The sequence below is a fragment of the Drosophila biarmipes genome, chromosome 3L, assembly GCF_025231255.1.
Source record: "Drosophila biarmipes strain raj3 chromosome 3L, RU_DBia_V1.1, whole genome shotgun sequence".
Taxonomy (NCBI): Eukaryota; Metazoa; Arthropoda; class Insecta; order Diptera; family Drosophilidae; genus Drosophila; species Drosophila biarmipes.
The window spans coordinates 17,943,230-17,970,396 of record NC_066613.1 but is presented as its reverse complement, the minus strand read 5'-3'; the positions used below and the strand labels follow the sequence as shown (position 1 = coordinate 17,970,396).

The 27,167-nt window shown below is 40.0% G+C and overlaps 1 protein-coding gene across 2 annotated transcripts; it reads left to right on the top strand.

Moving 5' to 3' along the window:
• LOC108035144 (protein sprouty) lies at positions 1 to 26,531 on the top strand. 2 transcript variants are annotated; one of them, XM_050885955.1, is made up of 2 exons: positions 1 to 264; positions 22,657 to 26,531. In XM_050885955.1, the coding sequence occupies exon 2, from the start codon at positions 22,869 to 22,871 to the stop codon at positions 24,636 to 24,638; it is 1,770 nt and encodes a 589-aa protein (XP_050741912.1). In that variant the 5' UTR covers positions 1 to 264; positions 22,657 to 22,868; the 3' UTR covers positions 24,639 to 26,531. The 2 variants fall into 2 exon arrangements, with proteins under 2 accessions (XP_050741912.1, XP_016966076.1); XM_017110587.3 differs by lacking the exon at positions 1 to 264 and adding an exon at positions 8,901 to 10,071.
• The last annotated feature ends 636 nt before the right edge of the window (positions 26,532 to 27,167 follow it).

Sequence of the window (27,167 nt, the reverse complement as noted above, 5' to 3'; positions counted from 1 at the left end):
CAAAACTTAAGCCTGCAACATTTTATTCGGCCTTAATCGTGCCATTAATCAATTAACCGGGCAGCTCATCGAGTACAGTTGCCACCCGAAAACAAAACAACTTAATCAACCCCAAAAACCCAAGGCAAGCCAATACGAAGCGAAGAGAACGGCTCCGAAACAAACAAACTCTAATCAAATTATCTGCATTATCTGCAATCAAATCGAGCGGGCCGAGAAAAACTGTTAACCAGAACTCATCCATCAACGAACTTCCCTCCGCTGGTGAGTGCCTCCTTGTTGCATGTCCATCTTTATCAGCATACCTCCTCGGTGCATAGAACTCTGGCGAAGAGCTCTCAAATGTCCCCAGTCATTCGAATTGTCAATTCGAACTTTCGATCTTGACTTTTTCGTTTTTCTTTCAAGTGCTAAAAGTCACATAAAGGTTAAGTGGCCAATGGTCATCAAGAAAAAAGCTATTAAAACAATGCAACTACATCTGCATTGATTTTATAACTGAAGGATCGTGCGAGCGATAACGATTAAAATAAATATATATTTTTTAAATAGAGCACCAAAGGAATTTCTATTTAGATTATCTTGCATACATTGAGCAACTACATTAAAATATTTAAATCATTACTTTGACAAAAGTTGTATAACAATAAAAATCGTATAAGTGCAATCATTGTTAGTATCTTACTTTAAAAGTAAATAATTACAGATTAATTTATTAATGTTTTCACAAATTTTTCTCAGGCTTATAATATAATTCGGGTTAAAAGATTACCCAATAAAAGTTAATTGAAAAGATAATAAATTTCAGGAAAAATTAAAAAAAAATTTATATTAAAAGAAAAATAGTTGTTAGTTATAAAAAGAACTGAAGCTAAAGAGACTAAAGCTTTCTACTGTTACCAAATAAAAAGGTGATAAAAATATTTTTTAGTATCTTACATATTTTGTATCCCCTTCATAATCCTTCTTGAAACGCTGTGGTACTGTAGATTTCTAAAAATAGTATTTCGAAACATATTATTAATCTTTATAAATTGATAATGCTTGTGAGGATTTAAAATCTGTCCTATAAAAAATGCAAATATCCTAAAAATATTATACTTATTTGGAATTATTTCATTCTAATAAAGATGTATAATATAATATAATAAATTAAGTAGTTGTGCATCTGTTGCAGATATTTAAAAATAGTTAAGATATCCAAAAACAAATGCTTACATTTTTAAACATTTTTTATCTCCTACTGAAAATTTAAATCTATTTTTTAAACCTTTTTCTCACTTTAAATGCAAATCTAAAGCTTTAGCTTTTTCGAGCTTAGGCTTTCTGGAATGCCATAAATCATTTTCACTGCCCAAATAAAAGGAAAAAGAGGAATCTAAGAGGATGAATGGGGTGAAGTGGACTGAAGAAGGCTCTTAAGTTAATTTAGTACTTTGTTCGCCGTGCCACATCATTAAAATTATTTGGCGACTTTGAAAAATTCGAAACAGTAGCCCACAAATACCGACAGCTGAACGAATCTCAAAATGAAATTGGTTTGGCTGATGAGGATGGAGATCGTGTGTTCGCCGGCTACCCGCTGCGTTTGTCTGCAGATGTCTCATAAACATGAGGCCCAACCAGACCCTCCGAATATATATCTTTTTCGAAATTTGTATAATCTGTACGCGAATCATAATGACGCGAAATCAAGATCAGACTGAAGGCTGAAAGGCGAGACACACTTTTGCCTCTTATGCCAGCTCACACTCAGGCTGGGGTTCAAAAAGAATTCCAGGAACTTAACCCACTTTGAACAACATTTGAAAAGGATTCACCTATTTTACTTGAAATTTTTCAGTACTTTCTTATAAATAAAATTTTTTAATTGGCTAATTTTTAACAAATTTATAGAAGTGTTTTTTTTTTGTTTTTATGGTAAACTTTACTTATGTTTTAAACTCTAAATTTCTTTAAGCTTAAACCTACTTTAAGTTGGAAATGTTAGTCAAAAAACATCTTATATAAATTCATGAAAAAACTTTAAAGAAAAATAACCATATTATGTTATAATTTGAATAACTACTATACGATGAGTTTGGAATATAAGTATTCTGTTTTAGAATACCATACAATTCTTTAAAATATTTTTAATAGGTGACTAAATATTATATGTTAATAAAATTACCATTTTTATTATGTTTATAGCTCAAGGAAGATGTTTTTTACGTCTTTTAACTGAAAAGTTAAAGATTGTTTTTAAAGACTTAGGACATTTATAATAAAAAATGTATGTTGATAACCTATTTCAAGCCACCAGTATTTTAAATTTTTATTTATTGCGCTGCTTTTGCTCTAAATTCTACAAAAAGAGAATTTCTATATAGTATTACCCAAGCAAAAATATCTTAAAATTCCCCTAAGGTCCCCCAGTGGGTTAAGGTTTTCGCTGTATCTGCATCTGTACCGTTCAATTAGCTCTGTTTGGGACTGGCGTTGACCAAGACTAATGCGCACATTTCATGCTGATCGTCGCAGGAATTCCAATTCCCTGCGAGTGAGTTCTCCTGGGTTTTTTTCTGTATATTCCTTTTTTTTGCTCTGGGTTGGGCTGGGCATTTCGGAGACCTTTTCTTAGGGTCGGTCGCGTAGCATAATTGCGTGAATAACTGCGTTAATTTCCCAAAAGACCTGACAGCGGATGTGGCTACTGGTCTGCATTGGTGACTGCTCCAGCCTCCCAAATCTCCAGACCCTTACCTTCTGCTTTGCATTGGCATTCCACCGACGTTGGCCATTGATTCGATCCTCTGGGCCCCACGTTTCTGGCATTTTTGGGCTCGGGTGTGCCAATGTCTTTTTTGTAGCTTATTTGTATTAATTTTTGTATTTTTTTTTGCCATAAATGGCTTTCGCCGGAGTGTCCAGTTTTTGGCTCACGCTGCATACGCACAGACACATGGAGCTCCATTTAAGGCGGTTCCGGGGGCTGGGGCTCCTCCAATATAATTATGAATAGGCCAGGCCATGTGGGCAGGGGCAACTCCCCCGCCTTTGTGGCCACAACTACTCAAAATCAAAATATGAGCTATGCGTTCCAGTTTCAGCAGTGGGCTTTTCTCAGATCTCCACTCGGCCTCTCTCTTTCTCTCGACTTTTACACTGATAAAAGTAATAAAATTTGCTTAAATAGACAGCCCACATTCCTTTCAAAAGTTCCCAAATAATAGCTACCAAAAAATATGGTTTATAAAAAAAATCTGTCTCCAAAATAAATAAAAGAAAATATAAAAATATTTTTGTACTTAAAGTTATTAAAAAAAAGTTTAATATCTAAAACGGATCTTAAGTCTGTGAATCATTTTTAAATGTGGTAGAAACTCAGAAACACATCAATACAATTTTTTGAACTTGAATTTATGGTTATCGCTTAATTTTTATTATCGTTAAAGAACAATATTATATGAAGCACATTGAAATATGGTGAAAATCTGAAGTAGATCTAAACCAATTTTTTTGAATACTGGATACAATTCTTTTAAACAACTTTTGAAAGCATTTTGTTTTTGGTATACATTTAAAAATTAAATTATAAACGTAAATATTTTTAATAAATTGGTGACCGACTTTTTTATCAAAAAATTTTTCATTATTTTATTGTAAAGAAAAAAATCTCTTAGTAAATGTTATTTAAGTGCATTTATACACCTTTTTCTCTCTCTATCGAAGGCAACGGAAGCGAGTTGGCGTTGCCGTCGTCATTTTGCGTTTGTCACAAATTTGTTTAGTTAAAATATTGATAGGGAGAAGACAGAAAAAAAATAAACACCACTTTTAAATAGTTTTTCATGTGGGGGTTCCGACGGCCCATGATATGCAAAGCTCCGACGGCAGGGAAAGCCGCAACTTCCACTTTGGGTTTTGGTTTCGAGTCTACTTATTCCGAATTTGGACGAAATTTGAACATGCATTTATGTTGCTTCCTCAGCAAATGTATAGCATAAGGTCAGAAATTTTATGCCGAAATGTTGCTGATAACATTTTGGTTTATATTTTGTGTGTTTAATCTGTGGCTTAGTTAATGGTTGGTAAATTTTTGTTAATCACTGAGTTGGACGAATTAGAACAAAGAATTTGAGCAATAAATGTTATCAAAGAATTTGAGCAATATATTTTATGTGAAACATGGGAAATTTTATATTCTGACTCTGGAAATTCTAGGAATTCATCATACAAATTTTTCTACGAAATCATGACCTTATTTTATTGCTTCCGTTTCCGTCAAACTTTGTGGGCTAGGACTTAAAATGTACATATAATAATTGATTTCATATATGATTGTGGAAACAACGCTTACGAATTAAATTATACTTTTTCTTTGAAACTATTAAATTGAGCAATTCAAAAATTAAATCAAATTTTTTTCTTTACCAATAATTTGGTTTATTTTTCAAGACCATTTTCCAATTGCAACTAAAAGATATTGTTGTATCAAAAATTCGTATAATAAATACTCCAAGTAATCTTGCTGTCATCACCAATTCTTAAGACCTCGTTGTTATTAATATTCTACAGCAATCTTTTCGAGGAAATACATTTCCCACAATAATAAATATTTACCGCTGGTATTATCAATATTGGCAGGCAGCAAAGACAATGCCAAAACTGTTTGTTGTTTTGCATTTGGTCAAGTCACGAGTTAGCCCCGTGACTCAGGCGACTGATAAACCATTATTCTTATCTGTGAGATACAGATACTCGAAATGCTGTTGTTCTGGAGGAAATTTGCTCAGTGCGTAGAAAGTCTGTTTCTCTAGATGGGGTAAATTCGATTTACATACGGCCTGGCCCAATTCATCGGGCCATGTTTGGGGGACTACTACTGGGGGAAAACCTGAGCAACTTGCTTTAAATGAGGCGTGTTATGTAAATGTTTCTTTTTTTCCCATCTCCATTCGATTTTTGCTTAGTTTTTGTGACTAGATCTGGCCAAAAGTGGAACGCCCACACGGGAAGTCAGGAATTTTGTCAAGTCTTCATTATGCCGACCAGTGGGGTAATATGGGTTTTATATTAGAGAAGGCGATTTAGAAAAGCACGGATATGAGTCTGATTTTGTTGATTTTTAACTTAATTTTTAATTGAACATCTTAGCTTGGAAAAGCTTTTAATATTTCATACAAATAGAATACAAGTGATAGCATTCTAGAAATTGGTCACCATTAAAATAGACTTCATATTATTTTTGGATCTATATAAAAAATGTAAAAATTAAAAAAAATATAAAAAATATATTATTGAATGTTTTAGTAAGTTTTCGGGGGGGGGGGGGGGGGCTTAGCCCCAAGAAATCGGAAAACACCTACGCCTCTGATGCCAGTCAGTCTGAAAAATGTGGTCGAAAAATTGCCATATACGGTGTATTTTTTACGTATTGTAACGCTGATTTATGGCGACGAGTCGTCTGCGTCGAAGACATCCAGTGAATATGTACCTGACTTAAGCATTGAACTAAAAAAATTGCACACTTACCAATTTTCAATGAAAATATACGTGCAAGCCAAAAAAAGAAAACGAAACGAAAAAGATGAACAATATATTTAATTTGCAAAGTCAGAGAGGCAGCGGCAAAGGCAATTTTGTGTTTGCCCACGAGGCCGGCAGAGCGTCGGGCAGACCTCCAATTCCATTCATTATAATCGGGGCCCGTTCATTTCATTCATAAAAAAGACGAAGCGAAACGAAACGAAGCGAAGCCGAACGCCAGGCGAGTGTATCTGTATCCGTAGGTGCAAGTGTATCTGTGAGAGGCAGACAGCGCGAATTCGCCGTGCGGCGAAACGTTCTCTCGAAAGAGTTGAAATTGAGATATTTTTATGTGAGCGAGAAATTTGCATTTGCTTGTATCTGTGCCCATTTGGAATATGCCATTTATTTATTTTGTATTCTACAGATACTACGCCCCATAGTAACTAAGAAAAAATAAGAAAAAACCCATCCACTTCCCCATTTGTTTTCGGGAAAGTTCAGGCTTATCCCCGGATTCCGATCCCCAGAAGCGGAACATCTCTGTTTACTCTTCGAGGTTTGGCCTATTAGACAACACCCATACGGTTTTATTTTATTTTTCACATTTTTCTCTCAGAAAAGTGCTACTGGTTTTGAGTTGGAGATTTCGAGCCAGAGTTGTCGAGCTCGAAGCCGCACGCGCCGCTCCATCGTGTATCTTTTTTATGGCTTGGCCGCGGCAACTCTGCTCGAGAGCAACATCAACAACTGCTGGTAAAAACAACAAAAACAACGACAGCCCAACCAGTCGCCTTGTTGTTGTGTTTGCTCTTTCAACATCATTCATACTCCAGAGATCTGAGTTGGTAAAAAATCCAGAAAAATATTTAAAAAAGCGTATTTGAAGATTACTAGATTAGATTAGGACAATTTGTATGTTGTCTTCACATTCTATGGCATTTTTAAAGCTTAAAAAACATTCTTCTATATTTTAAAATCTTAAAAATGTGGTTGTAAATAAAACAATCTATAAAAAATATATTATAACAATCCAGTCATTAAAGAAATGAATAGGAACGTTTATTAGGAATCCAAACCTTGTACTCACGATAAACCAATAAAAGGTATTTTTAAGCCCAGCTTACTTAAACAGAAAATCATCTATAAAGTACATTTTCTCAAACATTTTTCATAGCACGCTTTTGAGTGTTTTATCATCATTAGAAACGTTTTTATGAATAAATTTATTAAGACATTGAAGTTCAAAAATACTTATAAATAGTTATTATTTATTGTCCCTGGCACTTATGGTAACATTTTATAGTTTTTTTTTATTCTTAAATGAATAAATTTCGGCCAGTGCCGGGACCTCTTTGTGTGAATGATTTGGAACCCTGGGCTCACCTGAGCGAAGTATTTCCACGCACACATGGGCACACGTGGACTCAACATCTTATGCTTACCTCATGCAACGTACACAGACACTCATGTGTCTCAGTGGCTGGAAACCCAGACACACACATGGAAAAACATCTTGAGTTTTCCGTTTTCCCCCAACTTTCTCGCCTCTCTATCTCTCTGTCGCTCGCCCTGTGTGTGCGTAATTTTCATTCATATTGTCAGCCAACGCGACGCAGTCGGCAGCGCAGTCAGCGTATCTTTTTATATATATTTTTATCCATCTGAGAAATGGCTATTATCTTTTACCTAGGCCTAAAACATCTTAAAAGAATTTTTAATTTAACAAATAAATTTGTACGTTTTTATAACAAAGTGAACAAATTTGTTTTATATGCAAAATTATAGACATAACAAATTAAATGAGTATTTAAAATTTTCCTTTTTATAAATACACATATTCTATTTTTTAATGGTGTCTGCATTATTGTTGTGGCTCTGGCTGCTATAGATTTGGAGAAATCATGCAAGAGGAAAATTTCATTGAGGGAAAAACGCAGATAGTATGGAAAATGAGCAGAGCCGAGAGGTGATTGGCAAATTGGCGACGGGGAAAATTACCAAGTTTATGCACGCAACGGCCGGAAAAGCGACGACGACAGCACACCCATTCGTGGAAAACTTGTTCGGATCGGGGATTCGCCGCGTAGGCAATCTAGCGGCTTAACCCATTGAACACTAAGTTTGTTGGTTCAAGAAAGATTTTTATATAAATAAAAAACTCTGCTTTGGATTTAGAATCTTTACAGCTTCTTTGATTTTTTGTATACCCTTTTTTAAATAGTTTCCAAATAAAAAATATGCATTAACCAACATTGGGTTGGGTTTTTTACCTACTCGTAAAAAATTTATATCCAGCAAAAAACCAATTTTTAAAGCAGTTTGAAGGCCTCCTAATTTAAGTTTAATATTTACTTATTTTAAAACAATGTTCTAGATTTTCCAAAAGCATTAAAACCATATGTTGGCTTGAACAATTTGTAGAAAATATTTTGCTAAGTCTAGGCATTTAAACCAATATGGTGCTCTTGAGATTTTCATTTAAAATTATTTTAATTCTAGACGTAAAAATAAATAGAAGGGTTAATGGCGGGCAGGAGGAAGAGGCTGCGGAGGTGGGGTCGCCGAGGGGCCCGCTCATTGCGGGGGGCACAGCCGTCGCTTGGCTTTGCTGTATTTGCTGCCTTTGCCTTTGCTCTGTTGTTTGTTTGCGCTGCGAGCCGTTCGCTGTTTGCATTTAAATTTAAATGAATGAAAAAGAAACTGGCATGAATTCGCCTCGACCCGCTGCCCCTCTCAAAAAAACCCCCCCTTGGAAACGAACGAGCGCGCCTACAAGTTGGCATATTTTCAATTTCCGTTTTTTACACAAACACAGCCAGGCACACAGACACAAATGGGCGAGGGGGGCGAGGCAGTGGGCCAGGGCGGTCGAGAGGGGGCTTGGGGGGCCAGGGGCGGCAACGTCCGGTTGGTTTTTAGTACGAAAAGTCGCAACAGCTGAATTCGCCGCGAGAGAGGGAGAGATACATTCGCCTGGGCTTATTCGTAATTCTCTGTTGAGATTAACAAAGTAATCGTGTTATTTTTCCATTATTTCTGGTGGTAAAGAAATCAATAAAGAGTAAACTACACATTCTAAATATTTAATGAATAAAAATAAAAAGGTTATCATACAAAATCTTTCTAAAGAATTAAATGTTATGTTAAATCATTGCCGATCGGTGTAGAAAATATCACACAATCCATAACTGAATAGGTTGATAACAATTTATTTTTGTTTAAACTATAAATTCTCTCTACAATTACAAAATTTAAAAGAAATTCAAAATGAGTTTGTCGCTTCTTAGCAGAGACTTTAACAGGGGCTTAACAGCGGTGCTCAAAAGATAAATTCGCCCTCTCTTCGCCGCGAGTTGGCAGCGGGCGCTGTTAACAAAAATTAAAACGACTGCGGCTCATTTCGCTTCAAAACCTCGTGACGAGCGGTTGCCGCGATTGCCGCGTTCGCTGTCTTTCCGATTTCCTCAAAAATCAAGCCACTTTTTGTATAAAACTACAACATTTTTTTTCGAAGCAACCACAACCATTAAGCAAAACAAGCAACAATAGCCTGCTAAACAAAACAATTCACTACCAAGACGCGCCAAACAACAACCCATATATATTTTGATATATATATAAAACAACCAATCACTTGAAATTATTGTGTGTGGTGAAAAGTGAGTGTTTATTTTTGGGAAATTCAAATAGAAATAGAAATAGTTTACCAAAACCAATCGCTTCCAATGGAAATCATGTGCCTAAAAATGCAAATTGCTCGAAGAAAATCAACAACGTCTATTTAAAACATAAAAAAAGTCCAACTCAAGCCAATCAAATACAAAACGTGTTGGGAAAAAGTCAAATAACAAAAAACGAAAAGAAGTACGGCAAATACAAAATCAAACAACAACAGTCTCTCGCGCTCACACAAATATTTTTATATTTTTATATATATATGTACATATATAAAATTGCATAAAAATATTTTTTTACTCAAGACAACGACGCAGACACACGCAGCGACGAGATACACAGATACATTCGCCTCTCGCACACACGACGACGTGGCCCCCGCTCTCAGTGTGTTGGTGTATCTGTGTGTGATTGTGCGACGCCAGCGTCGCTGCTCCAACAACAAAAGCGGCGGCAGCAGCAACAACAACGACAGCAACAGCAGCAGCAACAACAACAACCACACCGCCGGTCGCCAAGTTGATTATTATTATTTTTTTGGCACGCCAAAAACCCAGCGCATATAATAATACGAGGTTGGCAAAAATAATAACAAAATCAAACATCGTCGCCGGCGTCGTTTTTGTGTTAATTAAATTTACTTTTGTGAATGAAATGCGAAAGAAAGCAAAGCGAAAAATCATCTTTAATCAATGCTAAATAAAACCAGCAGTCGCGATCGCGAGTAAGAATCTGAAGAACCCCCCTCCAAAAATCGCCTTTGGATTATACCCGAAAAAAAGTAAACGAAATCATTTTGGATACTCCTCGAAATTGAAAGGATTACACAACATTTATGGTGATTAATTACGGAATTCGTACCACGGATTGCTTTTGAAAATCAATGTAAGTTCGCCCCCACAGCTGCCAAGATATCTGGGCATACATCGCTCGGATCTCTCAGATACATAGATACATAGCCGCACAAATGGTGCAATTGCAGTTAATCACGTTTTGGCGTCTAACCTTCGGCCAGATGGATTGCCAGGAAATGCACAATTCTTGATAGAAATAATTGGTGTATATGTTTATTCCATGCGAATATCTGATTAATTTACGACTGCATCGTGACATGTTTTTATTTTTATTTCGAAAACGAACATTAGTAGTGATCAGCGGTCAGGAGGAAATCAGGTTTTTCCGAGCCAAAACATTGCAGGAAAATAAACACTAAAAGCTATCAGCGATTGGGGAGAGTGGCACAAACATGGGCCCATTATAAATTTTATGACTAGGTAAACAAGGTTTTTTTATTTTTATTAGGAAAATGTCTAAAGACTGCCGGAAAACAGGACAACAGAGATGATTAAACTATGTTAAACATTGTTAAGTTAGTTAGTTAAAATGCTATTATTTTAAATACTCAAGTTAACAGCGATGAAAATAGAATTTTAGTTTTCATGAAGAGTTGAAACCAAGTACTGCTTTCCAAGAAGCTCATTTTATTTTTCTTTTCTTCGCTATAATTCCTACGCCTTTTTCCTGCCCTCTAGAATTTCATTGAAGAATACAAAACGTTCTATAGATAGAATCGCTTTGATCTCGCCTGAAAGTGCTAAAAATAAATATATATAAATGCATTAACTGTCAAAGTAAAATCAAATAAATTTCCCTGTTTTTATTGTGTTTTTTTTCGCGGCTGCCGAACAAAATGTTTAACTGACATTTCAAGTTGTTTGTTTGCCTGGCCTCGTCTCCCATCGGTATTTACTGATCGGACCAGACAGATAATCCCAATTCCGATTCCAATTCCAATCCCAGACCCAGTCCCCCCGCACACACGGGAGAGTATCGCTTTTTATTGAAAATAAATTGCTCTCCGTTTCGGCCTGCATCTGCGGAGAAATTCTAGAATGTGAATTTATAAAGTTGTTTCATTGTTGCCCAGCGATCGACCGATAGGGCCCAGTCGATCCCCGATGCGATCTGGCGATCGATCGATCGATCGATCACAACCCGTACCCGCAGCCGTTCCACACAGAATTCCATTCACAAATCAGTCGACCGACGACTGACGAGTGACGACTGACCACTGACTTAGCTAAACCCTTCTAATCAGTCGCCCAGTTTTGTGGCTCGGACACTTTTTGTTTTGCTGCGAGATGTGTGTGGCAAACCTTTGGACACTTGAGCGTGTTTTTCTACTCTATTTTTAAACACTTTTTCGTTGGGTTTAATCTACGCGCGGCACAAAGAGCGTGAGGTGAGGCAGTTTCGTCATCGATACTTTTTTATTTTCCCCTTTTTGGTGTGGCTCGATAAGACCAAGACCCCCAGGTATTAGGCTCGTTTTTTGGGGCTCCGGCTTTGCTTTTGCTTTCTTTTTCACGCTGACACACGCTTAAAAAATCAGAAGAAGTGGCGAGGACTGATAAACCAACGAAAAATATTTAAGTTTATTTACTTTTTGCTGGCTGTTAATTTTTGGGGCTAACGGAAACGAGAGGCAGAATAAATAAAAGAGGCGTAAAAACTTTTCAGCCGATAAGTTAACATTTTTTTTTTGATCGATGGTCTCGTCTCGTCTGGTTTTTTTTGTTTTTGTTTTTTTTTTTTTTTTTTGGGAGGGGTTCTACCACTTTTCAATTGAATTAGGTGGCCCGCTGAGTTGTGTTTTCGGTTCGGGTTTGGTGCTCTGAATTTATGTCATAGCCAAAAATACACAAATACAAATTTCATTCATAATGGAGGGAAATTCTCGCGTTGGTTTCATTTCGTTTCTGCCAAAAACATGTGCACACACACACATATCTGAATAAATAAATTAAATGCTTAATTTTTATAAGCTAAATAAACAGCTAGACACACGGCCAAGCACCAGCAGATCCACAATGACGTTGATGACGCAGACGCCGAACAGACAGCCAGATAGATGGGGAAGTCGTGAAGGTTTCCGAGGGGCATACAGGCACACATCTATACCAGATACACCCCTGTATTTCTGTGGTCGAGCAGGGAACTTTGTAGATCACCTGTAACTTTGTATGGCGGACTCGCCTTTAATCAATCTAAGGCTCCCCCGCCTGTGGTCTCCCACCCCTTTCACCTGATTTATAGCGACTCGTCTATATATACACCCATCCCCTGCATATATCTTCCTCTGTCTTATTTGGGATGTATCAAGAATAGTCGGCAAAAATAAAATTACACAAACAACAGCGCAGAGGCCGAAATGACAGCAAATTAATTGCATTCGCAGCACTAAAAATAGATAATCACGAAACGGTTACCAAAATGTAAGGCAGGCAGATCTGCATGGGCTGTATCTATATCTATACCTACATCCAGGTACTAGATGCTGCCATACTGACGACAACAACCGACGACACAGTTGAAACAACGGCTCAAGCTAACAACATAACAACAACCAACAAAGTGCTCATAATAATCTATATGGGATACCAGAGAAGATATATCAAAAGGCAGAATTTTGAACCCCTTGTAACACCTACTGATCGCGGGGGAAAATAATAAGGTAAGGGGGATGGGATGGGCAGGCGCACGCTTCAATGGGTTGCGATCTCAGATAGATGCCATATAGATGGGCATGGCCCGCATATAGTAAAGCATCTATAAGATACGTGTGCTGTGCTGCCAGCAAAGCAAAACGCCAAATGACAGCCCAACAAGAACCGACGAACTGAACTCAACCCAACTGCGAGGGCAACAACAAGCATTTTTATGCCGCAAGCAAACATGTGATTTTCATTATTTTTGTCGTCGCACCGGCCTTTTTATTTTTGAAAATTATAATTTTTAAAAATAAATGCCACAACAACAAGCATGTTTGTTGTGGGGCCAAACAGACAACTGCAATTGAAAGAGCTGACGACTAGTGGATTTATGAAGACTACGAAGTAAATTCCAAGGGGCCTTTAGGTTCTTAAGCGTTTTTTGGGTTAATCATTAATTAATGGGTCTGCGAAGTAAATTCAATTAAGCTTTCAGAGTGAATTTAGGCGATATTTATGGGTCTTTGTAGATTTCTTATAGTTAAATATGCTTATTTTCGTTTTTTCCAATACCCGAAGCAGTCCCTTTCCCGCCTCCTTCGATTTAATGTCCTTCGGTAATGTCCCTAAATTAGAATTCCCATTTATTGGAACATAATATTTGATGATACTTCCCCTGGAGCTTAATTACCGGTTCATAAAATCGCTCCCATTCCTATGTCCAACACGAATTTGGCCTTGTACTCCCCCCATGAACGCATGTTAAAGCTCTTTTCCATGGCTCTAACTACGTTTTGCGGCTTTCCTGCCAAATCTTGGCCATTAGCAGAACTAAGACAATAACTGCACCCCCTCTTTTTGTTCGAAGGGGACTCCCCAGATCAGCCCACGCTTGTTGTTCTTGGTGCGGTTTCAGTTTTAGATGGATTTCATGGGGGGATGGGGGACGGATTGGGCGGTAGGTGACCACCCAAGAGGCGAGGCGGTCGGTGGTCGAGTAACGCATACAAAACGCTCATTATCGAGCGTCTTTAGAAACGGTCTAAACACACAGCCAGCGCTCTATATACACACGTATATGTATCCGTCGAATATGTACTGACTATATGTGCGCAGCTAGAAAAAACAAATCGTTGCCCCATAGGATTGTCGTCAATGAATGGCTGACGACGACAACCTATGATAAAGCCAAAGATGCTGATGGTGATACTATAACGACGATGATGATGATGCAGTCAGCCCGGCTAAAGTGAGCAAAAGATGGCATGGCCGGGGCGCGGTGAGGTGGCAACTGCTTATGACAGCCCTTTGAATTGGACTCGTAATGCAATTGCCTGGGCGTGACCTTTGCCACCAGCAGGTGACAACTTGGACACGTCCAAACAAATGCGAAATGCTGGCTCTTCTCTCGCTCCTTATCCCCACTTCATATGCAAAGTCTGCACGTGTGCACTGGGGAAAAAAGACCTGAACGGAAGAAAAGGAACCATATTTCCAGGATTGAGATACTTTTGTATGATACCTCAGAAAAAAAACGTGGGATTTTATGTTGTAAAAACCTGCAATAAATCATTTTCTAGTATTACAATGTTATGTCAAAATGTAATACTTTGTCATGAAATTGAACCATTTTTAATCTTTGACCTATGGATTTGATAAGGGAATGATTTTTTTATAAAAAGCTAAATCTATTCAAGCTTTTTGAATATTTTGTAAGACCTATCAATAGACTATTTAAACAGGGATGACTTTAGCTATTCAAATTAATATAATAAGTACCCAACTTTTTCCCGTGTGAGGTCAAAAATAGCTAACCGAGCGTGGGCCAGGACTTTATGTGTATTTATTATATCTGCGAGTGAGCGTAGGTGACCTCAGGTCGGGCCCACGCAGACTTCGCTGGAGACCTCCAGTGGGCGTGCTTGTCCACCCGAAAACCCATCCCCCAATCACCCATCGCCGCCCCCAAAAAACACTTTAAGCATCAGTTTTCCTCGTCAGTCTTATCTGAGCGTTACAGGTGGGGCAGTGGAGCTCTGGGCATGGATATGCACTATGAGGCCGTGGCTTTCCGCTTCTTTTTTTTACATCTTTACGGTTTTTTGTTGTTGTTTGTTGGAAAATCGGTGAGCTAAAAATAGATTTCGGTTGCCACGCTTCGAGGAAAATGAGGAAAATTAGGAGCGAGGCAGACGAGTCAAGTGCGTGTATCTGTGTGGCTTTTGTGGGCGGTTGTTGGCTGGGTTGTCTTTTTGCTGCTGGTGTGTGTCTGGTGTTTTGGGGGTGTGTTCGTGACACGAAAAGTTGTTCTTGGCTCTTAATTGGTTGAGAGTCCGTTTGATATTTTGAATTAAAATATATTTTAGCAGTCCACGTTTGATGTGGGTGTTTAAACATACTTGAAGTATGAATATTACTTGAAGTACGAGTGTTGGAGTTCGACTTTTAGGAGTATTGTTAACCTAAGGTTAAGAATTTTTTTTTAAAAAACTTGATTTATCGTTTGGAATTATATTAACTAAATCTATTATTTAATTATTTAAAAAAGGTGTTATATCTCATACCACATATGGCCACAAAAGTTAACAGAACCATCCTAACAACCATAGGTTTAACCACTGGTTAATGTTTTTAGTCGAATTTGCGGTTTTAAATTTAATTTTAGACTGCAAACATTATTCTTGTGTGCTATCACTACCTTTAGTACGTTTCTCCTTTGACATCCCTTGCCATTGAGGAAAGTTTCCTGCCAAAGTCACGCACTTTTGGCCCCCATTCTTTGATCAACTTTGGCTTTGCCTTCGCGCCTGTGGGTCTGTCTGTGTGTGGGTGAGTGGGTGGCTGGGTGCTCCTTTTCGGTGAGTGTGCGTGTGAATCTGAATCTGTGTTGTTCTTGTACATTAGGGCGGGTCAGGTTGTTTACATTGCCTTTCGCCAATTTCGGGTCTCTTTTGCCTCGTTTGGGGGCTGGTGGTGGAAATCGGGTGGTTTTTGCGGGCCTATTGGGGACCCAATTGTTGTTGCTATTTCGGGGCAAGGACTCTATAAATAGCAGGGAAATTTATATAGCAGACACAGAGACAGACAACCTGGCGTTCTATGGCGCTGTGTGTGCGTGTGTTGGGCTGTGTGTTCTGTGTGTTTTGTGTGTGTCTTCCATTGACGTCATCACCAGCATGTCATGAGTTTTCTGTGCAATTCTTATTTATTTAGTTTCGTTGTCTTTCCTTTTTTTTGGCCAAGCCAATGAGCGTTATCTGAGTGTGTGTGTGTGCGTGTGTATCTCACAGATACTCACTTCCACTTAGACACTCTGCCAGCTGTCGCCTGTGCAGTCGACTGCGCAGCCAACGTCTCTGCCAGCTTCTGTGTGGGCGTTTGCGCGTGTAAGGATGTGAACGGAATTTTTGAATAGAACACGCAAATTAGATATAGAAAATTATGTGTATGCTCTATGCTCATGGCTCTATTAGTGTGCCCTGCCCTGCCTTCTCATTGTGTTCAGCATTATACTCAGCGTTCCCTACTTTTTTGCCGTTTCCAGAGAGGGTTGGGCCCCGTCTACGAGGTGTGGGCGTTGCTCGGGGATCTGGAGAAGGGTGGGTTGGTTACAGGTATAGGTAGAGCCATGATATCGCCGGCAGGAAGGTACTGTATTATCATGTCGAAGGCCAGACGGGGGAAATGAGGCTCTGTTGCGTGGGAAAACCTTAGTGTTATGGCACTAGAATCTTTATAAGATAGCATCTTCCCCAGCTGAACTCCCAAAATATGTTACTCTTACCTATTTCTGATGAGATTGCATCGAAATGGATCATAATTTCTAAACATAAACCAGTGTAAAGTAAACAGTCCTACTGGAAACAAGAACATATGATTTAGGTTTGGGTTTTATGTTTTTGTTTTCATAATCTGATTCCGTTTCCCAGCCCCAAAGCAAATAAATCATCCCACATATCATTCCTTGGCAATGAGGCAACTTAACTCCCGACCCTCGCCGACTCCCCGATCATTCAGTTCTGTTTCTGTTATAATACCCCATTTACGAGTGCACCTTTTCAAGAATGAAGCGAGTGCAGGCGATTGAGAACTACAACAAAGGAGGATGGGACGGGCAAAAAAATAAAAAACTAGAAAAAAGCAAAAGAAATAGAAATCCCAAATGAAAGGAGAGCAATCAAGCAGAGAGCGAGACGGCTGGATAAGGAAAAACAAGCGAGCACTACGGGAAAAAGAGAAAATATTTTCCACAATGAAACATAGAAAACATCTGTTGGATGTTTCTATAAGGCCCAGACAAGAGCTGGTGTACGAATCTCGACTGAACCGGACTGATGTTGCTGCTGCTGCTGCTGCTGCTCGCTCAGATACTGCTGTTGCAATAGTGTGCTGCTGTGGCTGTTGGCGTTGCTGCCGTGCGCTGAGTGTTGCCGTTGTGCCTGGCCAGACAAAAGGTGCAACACACAATGGAACACCACTTACGCACATGGATGCGAGGTGGTGGTGGCAAGAGATGCGTTGCCAGGGCAACACATGTTGCAGCTTCCTTTTTGGCTGCCACTTAACTGCAACTCACTTCAGTCATTACAGCTCACGGAGGAGAATTCGAATTCTACCTGAAATCTACCTACTTTACGCACACACAACCCGATGCGAGGCGATATGCGGGATGCTGTTGTTGTAGCCTAGAGAAGCCAAGATCGGATGGGCCGGAGACAATCAGCCCGAGAAAATCTTAAGGTCGATCACTTGTAGTTTATGGGCTTCTCCTTCTGGCTCTTCCTCTTCGCGTTCTCTAGACCTCTAGACCAGATCAAACCAGACCAGACAACAGACCAGCACTATAAGCCGGGGAAAAACGGGGGAGAAGAGTTGTTTGGGTTAAGGGAACTAGTTCGAAGGGGTTCTGAATAAAAGTATTTTAGAATAGATTTGTGACTATATGCATATTACAAGTATTACAAGACAGAATATTAAGATTTTTTATTACACTTGGGTAATATCTGTTCTATTACCTTTAGAATAGTCAAGTTTCTTATATTTTTAATAAAATCTCTCGGGTTTTTTGGAGAAGTTTCCCTTGTTTGTAAACAAGAACTAAATAAACCCAGACCCTAAGTGTGTAACACGATATTATGGGCATGGGTATTACAATTTCCTGAACCAGTTCCCATCGGTGACATCTCTGAGCGGCCGACGGTTGTCTGGGCCTCCAGTTTGATGCCATCTTCTTGGCTCAGCTCATTTGTTGGTGATTTGATCTTTTGCCTCTTCTCGGCTTCTTCGCCCCTCGAGAGGAGCCCCCACTCCACACACTCCACACTCCACTCCGCCGATCTCAACCAGACTTGGCTTCAATGATTTCTATAAAAGTAGAGGAAAACCGAGCTGAACCATTCCATTCCAGACACAAGAATGAACATAATCATCATTATGATAATTATCATTCGGACGGACTTTGGTGTATATATCATTAACACACACACACACACACTCGGGAGTCTGGGCCCTTTGCCACATGTGCTGCTCATTTGCTTTGAAAACTATTAGCTGATGTTGCTGCTGGGACTGCCGATGTTGCTGCTGCTGCCGCTGCTGTGGCTGCAACATATGGTTCGGCTGGGCATTTAAATAGTTTAATGATCTGTGCTCTGTGACTGGCTGCTGCTGTTGTTGTCGTGGCAGCAGCAGCAGCAGCAGCAGCAGCAGCATCAGCACACCAGCAACAGCAACAGCACAGCAGCAACATCAAGCGATTCCCGTTTCAGTTTCAGTTTTCTCATTCGCGTTTGGTTCCCTCCGAGCTGCCTGCAGTCATTAGCGTTTCCTGTGTAGGTTTTTCATCTGTCGCTCTTCGCATTTCATTTATCTACTCAAGTGTGTCTGCCCTCGGAGCGTGTGTATCCGCACATACTTTCAGCAGAGGCTCACAAAACATACTTTTAAAACGCACAGCGTACTTATGAACTAAAAAGATACTCTGAAATAAAATTTCAAGAAATTAACAGGCATATTTCCACGTTTGCTGCACTTTTTTCCTCAACCAGAACTTGACACAGTATCTGAATGGGGTTAAAAAACTAACTAAAACTGGAAAAAGTTGAAACATTTTTTACACATCATTTAATTATAAGCACGACTTCCAGACATGATAAAATGAAGTGCAACTCGTATTTTTTGTGTCGTCATTGCTGACAGCTTCAAAAATGCGTCAATAAACACTAGATCAGCACTAAAATAAATGAATACAATGTAGGAGGCCCTATAAAATGTATAACATTTTTGAAAAGATTTTCTTTCACTATAAATCAAATGAAAATAAAATTTACCATGGCAAAATAAAGAAGAAATAGGTTTTGCCTTAAAAATTTATTTTCTTAAGCCCCTCTAAGTTAAAGCATCCATTAACTATCCTTTATTTTGTCTGTCCTTGTAAATAATTTAATTGGGTCATGTTAACATTACTTGTTGGGCCATAACTTTTATTAATTCATTTGACCATTGAAATGGCAAACGTAGCCGTTGATAAGGCAAAGATCGGACTTCTCGATCCCCAGAGGCATTATTCGCCGGCTTATTAACCAGAATGGCAGGCCCAGCGTAAAGAAAAAATAAAATAAAACCTGTTTGCATTTGATTTTTGCCAGAGTTTATTTTTATATGAAACGCTTCGCTTTGTGTGGTTGCTGTTATTGTTGGGCTCTTTGGCTGTCTGTCTGCCTTAAATGATTTTATTTAAATCGCAACTGGCAGTGACACTTGTTTGTGCAAACAGCCAGGCAAACAAACAAACGCAAACCCACAAAGGCGAATCTCTTCTCCTCGAATCGTTTGAATGAATTAGCCGGGCGACAAAGACCTTCGGTCCCCCCTCGTATTTTCACTTATTAATGAAAACGTTTCAAATGCCACATTTCACATTTCGTGCGCCATTGAATCACACTCCCTGCCAGCGAAATAATTTATTTTTTATTCAGCCGCCGCTGCGATCCAAGGTCAAAGTTTGCCCAAACGTAAAAAAAAAACGAAAAAATAAAAATAAAACAAACCGAGGAAAAAGAATTTTAGCGCAATTAAAAATAAGCGAGTGAACGCAAAAAAGCAAACAGAATTGTTGTTGAAATTACGTTCAATGTTTTTGTATTCTATCTGCTGTGCCCAATTAATTTAAGAATGAAATCGAAATCTTGGCATTACTTGGGCGCTGTGCGTCAAGCAGCCGAAAAAAATAAACTTTGAATTATGTTTATTTATTTTTTATTGAGCAATTTGAATATGTTTTTTATGGCCCGCATTTACACCTTTTAATCGGAATTTTACCGTCTCAAACTTGTAGGGAATTTATGGATAATTAAGAACTCGACTTCGATTTGCAACGCCATTCATTGGACTATATCCTATAACATCAAAGTCTTTCTCCCCAGAATTCATTCTTAAAAATGCGTATAAATAGTTTACTACCTAGAATTTCGTATATCAAAGAGGGAGAAATGACGCTTACAGTTTTCATCTCACTCCTACCCCTTAAAAAGTCGATTGCCAAATATATAAAGAGGAGGGACCTCTGATTCTCTTATTGGCAATCAGTGGCGATCCACTGCCACTGCCCGAAGAAAACGCCGAAAACGCCGAAAACCCCGAAAAACCCCTCATCCATCTGCTCTACGACGTGTGTTTTCGTTGATTTTCTATTTTGTTTTTCCCAATTGTGATCATTCTCGAAAATTGTTTTTGAGTACCGGACATGACGTCAATAAGTGGGCGTTGTGTTAATTTTTATACCCCCCGAAAAGCACACACTTAGCCCACTCGCATACCTATAGCCGTGCATATGTGCGTTCCCTGTATTTATTTCTTTTGTGGCGTAGAAATTTTCGTTGGCGCTAAAAAATATTTTTATGCGGCACAATAATTATAATAATTCGTTGGGCTTTTTATCGTCAGATATAGGCGTATATAGACAGCAGGGGTTAAAATAATAGTTGCCTTTCAGAATGAAAAACAAAGTATAAATACATACATTTAAAATATATGTCAGGATTGTTTTTGGATTATTTTATTTTATAATAAATCACAGATTTTTTTAACTTTAAGTAGTTGCCCTTAAGCAAAGAAAAAAAAATTAAAAATACATTTTAAAATATTTGTTTGACTTCTTTTTTGATTATTTTATTTTTTTTAATTATACATTTTTTTACTTAAGCTTTACATATTTTGTACCCATTTTTTCGCTCTCAGCTGTCTCTTTTATTAATTTTTATGGAACGGCGACGCCATTTATTAATTTTCTGTATTTCCTTATTTGCCAGGGGGCACCTCGTGCCATGCCTCTAATTATGTGTAAACAAATATTTATCTAAACGCGACGTCTGGGCTTTCTGGGGGTTTCGATCTCGGCGGCATCGATGGCATTACTCATACGCCCCGATGACCGGATTAACTGCTGCATCGCTATAAATCCCAAAGAACAGGCCATAAAAATACTGTTGTTTCGCCATAAAAATGCTTTATTTCGCCGGGGCCGCTATCGCGATAGCGATCGTGCCATAATTAACATGATCACCATCAACGCCAAAAAATGTACTCAGTCAAAGTTCAATTAGCATCATTTTCTTTATTCATCCGCTTCGTTCTTCGCTCTCGATCTATATATACATCCACATACATTCAGAGTATACACAGGCGAATGGTTCGGGACTCTCATTCCGATTCCGATTTGGAATCGTTAATTTCTGTTTGATATGCCAAATCGAACAATTATGAAAGTTATTCCATTTATTTTTATGGCCCTACGTAATGCGGAGCGGAAATAAGTGGAAAGCGAGAGGAGAACCGAGTGCTGGATGGAATTTTGGGTTCCGAATATTACGACCCAATCAGATTGGCGGGGTGAAAGCAATTAAGGCGGCGATAATGGGGGTTAGCGGTGTCGAGGGCGCAAACGGCGGCGGTTCCAAAAAAGCAAAAAAAATATATAGTACTACGAAATACGCTCTTTCTGGTCTCCAGCCATTTGATCTTAAACATTTGGTGGTGGGGCCAAGCCCAGTTCCCCAGAAACCACGAAACTCAATCTCCGAAACATCATGTCCCGCCGGTTCGAGTGAACCCCTGAGCATTATGAACCGAAATAATAATAATAATAATCATAAAGCCTGTGTGCCCTATGATGTTTACATACAAGTCATGCCGAAAAAGTGTAAAAAAAAACATCTTTATCTGGCACAAACATATATTAAAGATGAGGGGCGACCTTCTCTCACTTGGGTTGCCTAGCTGCGGAATTAATTACAAACATTAAAAGCGTCGACGAAGAAAAGTTCACTTCACGTTGGCCATTTAATCCAAACAAAAGCATCTGGTTGGCACTTTGGACCCCGGGGCACGCCCTCGTGCCGGACTATTTCCACATTTCCACTATTTCTGGGCTCTTATTTATTTTGCGTTTATCCATAAGCATGGCGAACCCATCTACGTGCCGTTTTAATGGTGGCGAAAACTGCAAAATCGAATCGCGTGGCCTTCTTGCACTTTCTTCTGGGGGTCGATAAATAAACGTGGATTACTTTTAGGCGTTGTTTATCTTAGGTGGGTCTTATAAATACAATAAAGAAATGGTATAAAAATAGAAAATAAATAAAAAGGTTTTAGAATACAAGCAAGGGATTGTACATTATAGAAAATAAATTTGTATTCAGTAGATTTGTGTGTTTAAGGTTCCAACTTAAGATTAAATAGGAAATCATATTGGAATTTTATTTTTAAGTTTCTAGCTGTAGACTGCATTAGGTATTATGTTATAGCAGGAGATCAAATATTATAAAAATAACTCTTACATTCAGCAGATCTCTGTATATTATAATATAAAATATCACAATTATACCATACATATTTCATATTAGATTTTTTTTTAAATTTTATAACATTTAAAAACCTGATCAGTAGACTAATTTACTATCCTTCTCCTCTATCCTTACAGAAAGCAATCTGAAAGAGCTGGCTGAATCTGCAAAAGGATGAAGGCAAATCGAGCTGAGTCCGGGCGCAGCAACTACGATCGGCGGCATTGAGGATCTCCGATCCGGATCTCGAGGTGGGGGAGCGATCTCGATCTCGAGGTGGAGCGAGCAGAGGCAGAGGAGCGGAAGTGGAGGAGTGCAGCTGGGGGAGGAGTCCTGGTTACAACACTACATGGATCGCAGAAATGGCGGCGATCCCTTGGCGCCACCCCGGCCCCCGAAGTTATTACCGCGCGTGCATCGACCAAGGGCGCCGGAGCCGACGTTGAGTGGTGTCGACCATCATCATCATCATCATTCAGTGGTAGCCACTGCATCATCCGCATCATTAGCAGCACCTGCAACGGCAGCAATCCACAACAACAATTCACAGCAGCAACTTAGTATTAGCACCGCCGCGAGCAACAACAACAACAACAATACGATATCGATAATACCCGCATCGCCGGACTTCGACGACTATCAGATCCACCACCTGACCTTTCTGCCCCAGCGCCCCAGCAGCCTGAGCCGGAACAGCAGCACGGCCTCCTCGACGACGGCCACGGGGATCAGTGTCTCGGGATCGGGCTCGGTCTCGGGATCCTCGTCGAGCTTCACGAGGCGACGACCGCCGGCACCCATACCGCTGGTCAACAACAACAACAACAACAACAACAACTTCCTTAGTCATTTCCAAAGCGCTGAGCCGGTGAGCAACGCTCTGGGCCAGCCGCCCGCCTCCCCCGTCACGCTGGCGCAACCGCGACCCGAATCCGAAAGGCTAACCAACGAGTATGTGGACACGCCGCTGCAACATGCGACGCGGTCGCAGCATCCGGCTGGCCAGCAGGATAATGGCCAGACGACCACCCACCACCTGTTGCTGCTGCCCCAGCGGAATCAGCACCTGCACCTGCAACAACATCAGCAGCAGCAGTTGCAGCAGCAGCAGCAACAGCAGCAGCAACACCTGCATCAGCAACAGCAACACCAGCAACATGCGCGACTGGCGACGACGACGACGCAGGCGACGTCCGTTGGCAGCGACCACACCGATGGCTTACTACATTCGCAACACCTGCAACACAGCACCGCTAACAAACCACCCGCCTCGAAGCAGCCAGCCGGCCCACCACCCACCAGACTGGGTCTGGGCCTGAGCCAGCCCATCATCACCAAGCAGCCGGCGGCAGCGGGCACGCAAAAGGAGCACATGCATGCGCTGGAGGAGCTGCTCCAGCCGGGTGGCCTGGGCGGCAATGGCGGCGGACCACTGGTGATGACCGGCGATCCCAGCCAGCAGAATCCCATTGTGTGTCCACGGTGCGGGAGGTGCCGGTGCGAGCAGTGCCAGAGCCCCCGGCCGCTGCCCCAGACGTGGGTGTGCAACAAGACGTGCCTGTGCAGCGCCGAGTCGGTCATCGACTATGCCTCCTGCCTGTGCTGCGCCAAGGCCCTGTTCTACCACTGTGCGCGGGATAACGACCTGGACTGCGACGACGGCAATGGCACGCCGTGCGTGGACAATCCCTGCTCCTGCGGACCCTACAAGCGCACCCAGCGCTGGGGCTGGCTGGGAGCCCTGTCCATCTTCCTGCCCTGCCTGTGGTTCTACTGGCCCATGCGGGGCTGCATGAAGCTGTGCGAGAAGTGCTACGGGCGGTTCGCGGGACGCGGCTGCCGGTGTCAGGGCATTGGCAGTGGACAAGGCATGGGCGGAGGCGGCGGAGGAGCCGGAGGCATTGGTTCCACCAGCAGCATGCTGCCCATTGTGCCGCTGGGCGTGAATGGCAGCGGGCTGGGCGGCGGGGTGAGCCTCTCCGGCGGCATCACGGATGGCGGACTCAACCAGGGCAATGGCAAGGCCATGGAGCACGGATGCAGTGCCGCCAGGAGCATCCTGCGCAAGGGTGACCTCACCCCGGAGAAGCGACTCCTGGACTCCAGTCCCGACTACTAAGGCGGTTCGCCTTCCCCATCTTCTTGTGCCCGGTTTTTTCCGCGAGCAAAAACCCCAAGGCACAAAAGGAGTGGATCGTGACCACATTTACCCCATATATATGTACGGAAAATATTTAATATATGATTTAAAAGGATATAAAAAAAAGAGGAAAGAAAGATAGAAAGAAAGAAAAATTAAATAACCAAAGACTGCAAACAGATAATTATTAATTATTAGAAATGTTATTTAAAAAATAATTTTTGCTTAAAAAACAAAACGAGGCGAGATGAGTGGAAGAAATGAAGAAAAAACTGACGAAACGACGAATGCGATTAGGAATTATTTTTCGAACGATTTTTTTGTATTATTTGATTTTGTTTTTACTTGCTTAATTAACTCTTCAGTTCAATGTTCAATTTCTAAGTCAAATTCTTACTTTGTAAACATAAATAGTTGTATGCGAAATAATTCCAATGAATTTTCCACGAGTGTAAAGTGAACGGGCGAAAGTTTTTATTATTTTCATATACAAAACTGACAACAAAAAAACTGAACAATTTGGGGCAAGCGTAACAAAACACCATATTATATATACCTATATACACACACGGGAGAACTTTTAGAGAAATATTCAATGGCGTAAATTAGTCAAAATATTATACATATATACCAAGTCCAGTCCATTTTTGATGTTGTAGCGAGAACAGAAAACAAAAGCCGACAAAAATTACACAAGAAATATTGTAGAACTTTACGAATTTAAATCTTAAAATCGATATGTGTATGTATATGTGTGTATGTGCTGGGGCGATAAACTTTTCGATAAATTTAGAGCAACCTATAGACCCATAGACCAGTCTAAATGTGCTTAGATATCGATATAGATGTACTGCAAACCAAAAGTCAGTTAGTTTACTTTAGCAACTACGGAGCCGGAACAAATCTTAGGAGCGAATATATGGGATAACGAAATCGGTTGCTTATGAACTAATATTTTATAGTTGAGCATCGGGTGGGCTCGTAGTGGCTCCAGCCAGCAGCCCCAAAAGTGTGAACCAGATTGTATATACGTATAATGAAATTTTTAAGCGAAATGCGAGATACAAAATGCAAGCAAATTCCAAATAATAGAAAAAGCAAAACAAAAACCAAGCAAAACTTAAGTGTAACGATAAACCCCACATCTAAATGCAGCAAAAATACATAGAAACGATGCAAACATTTTTGTATAGAATATCCATATGAAATATGACAACAAAAACAGTGGCAAATTAGCAACTTAAAACAAATTTATACACGTAAAAGCAAGAAGCAAGCGAAAAAAGTAAATTAAAGATTAATGTTAAACACTAAAAACACATTACTATATATTCTATATATGTAATCTGTATATGTACTATATATAACTATACACATACGCCTAGATATACAAAACCAGAAAACTATGCTTAAAACTCCTAACTTCTAAACATTTAAACAAGAAAAAAAAAACGCAACAAAAAAGGAAAAAGAAAAACCCCCAAAAACAAACTAAAAGCTGGAAAAACTCCTTAAAGCCTAGCCGTTAATGAAAATTCAAGAGAATTCAAGCAGACCTACAACAAAAACAGAAACAGAAAAAATTATACACGCATAAAGATAATGATAAAGAAAAACATTAATATTTAAGGCACTCTATACATACAAAAAGCTATGCATAATGAATATTTATTTTATTTGTACATTTCATTATAATAAAATAAACTGAGTAGAAGGGAGGATGAGATGGTATGAGTAGGAGGAGAGTATGTGGGGGTTTTGAGTGCGAAACCCTGGAAAACCAGAAGAACTTTATGTAATGTTTTTAGAATGTATGTTCCGTTAAAAACTACAAAATAAAAAAAATCATATAATACTAAAAAATATAACAATCTTGAGCTGTTTCACTTGGTGTTTCCGGGGAGGGATCTTGAAATTGAAAACTATCCTTTGCTGGAATGATGCTGCTCGAGGAAAAACCCTCACATCACATCATATGATACTACAACTTATGATCCCTTTTCTCCCCCGATCTGTGCCGTATCTGTGTGTGTGTGCTGCGGGCCCCTCTGTGTTGGTGTGCCAAATGGCTATGGCAAAACTAAAGCAGCTGTTTCCGGTATTTGATTGATAGTGAACTGGCAGTTTGTTTATCTCGAGCGCACACGGACCGACCGGAGGCCCCGAGAACAGAACGCGATTCTCGTTTGGCTTCGGATTGGGGCTGCGCACACAGATACTCACGCACACTGCAGCCCGCTCTCACACACACACGCACACTTGGCCATCCAGCGGCAAACGAACGACGATGCTTCTGCTTCTGCTGCATTTTGCGGATGCTATTTGGGGCCGCCGTCGGCGCACTTATTTTTAAATTACTAAAAACTGAAAAAAAAATAAATATAAAAAAGGAGGAAAAAAGCAGAACAGAACAGAATGTTGCTGCCGTCGCCGATGTGTTGCTGCTGTGCTGTAGCTGCTGCTGCTGCTGCTGCACAAACATTGCGGGCGGCGGCGGCATCTCACCGA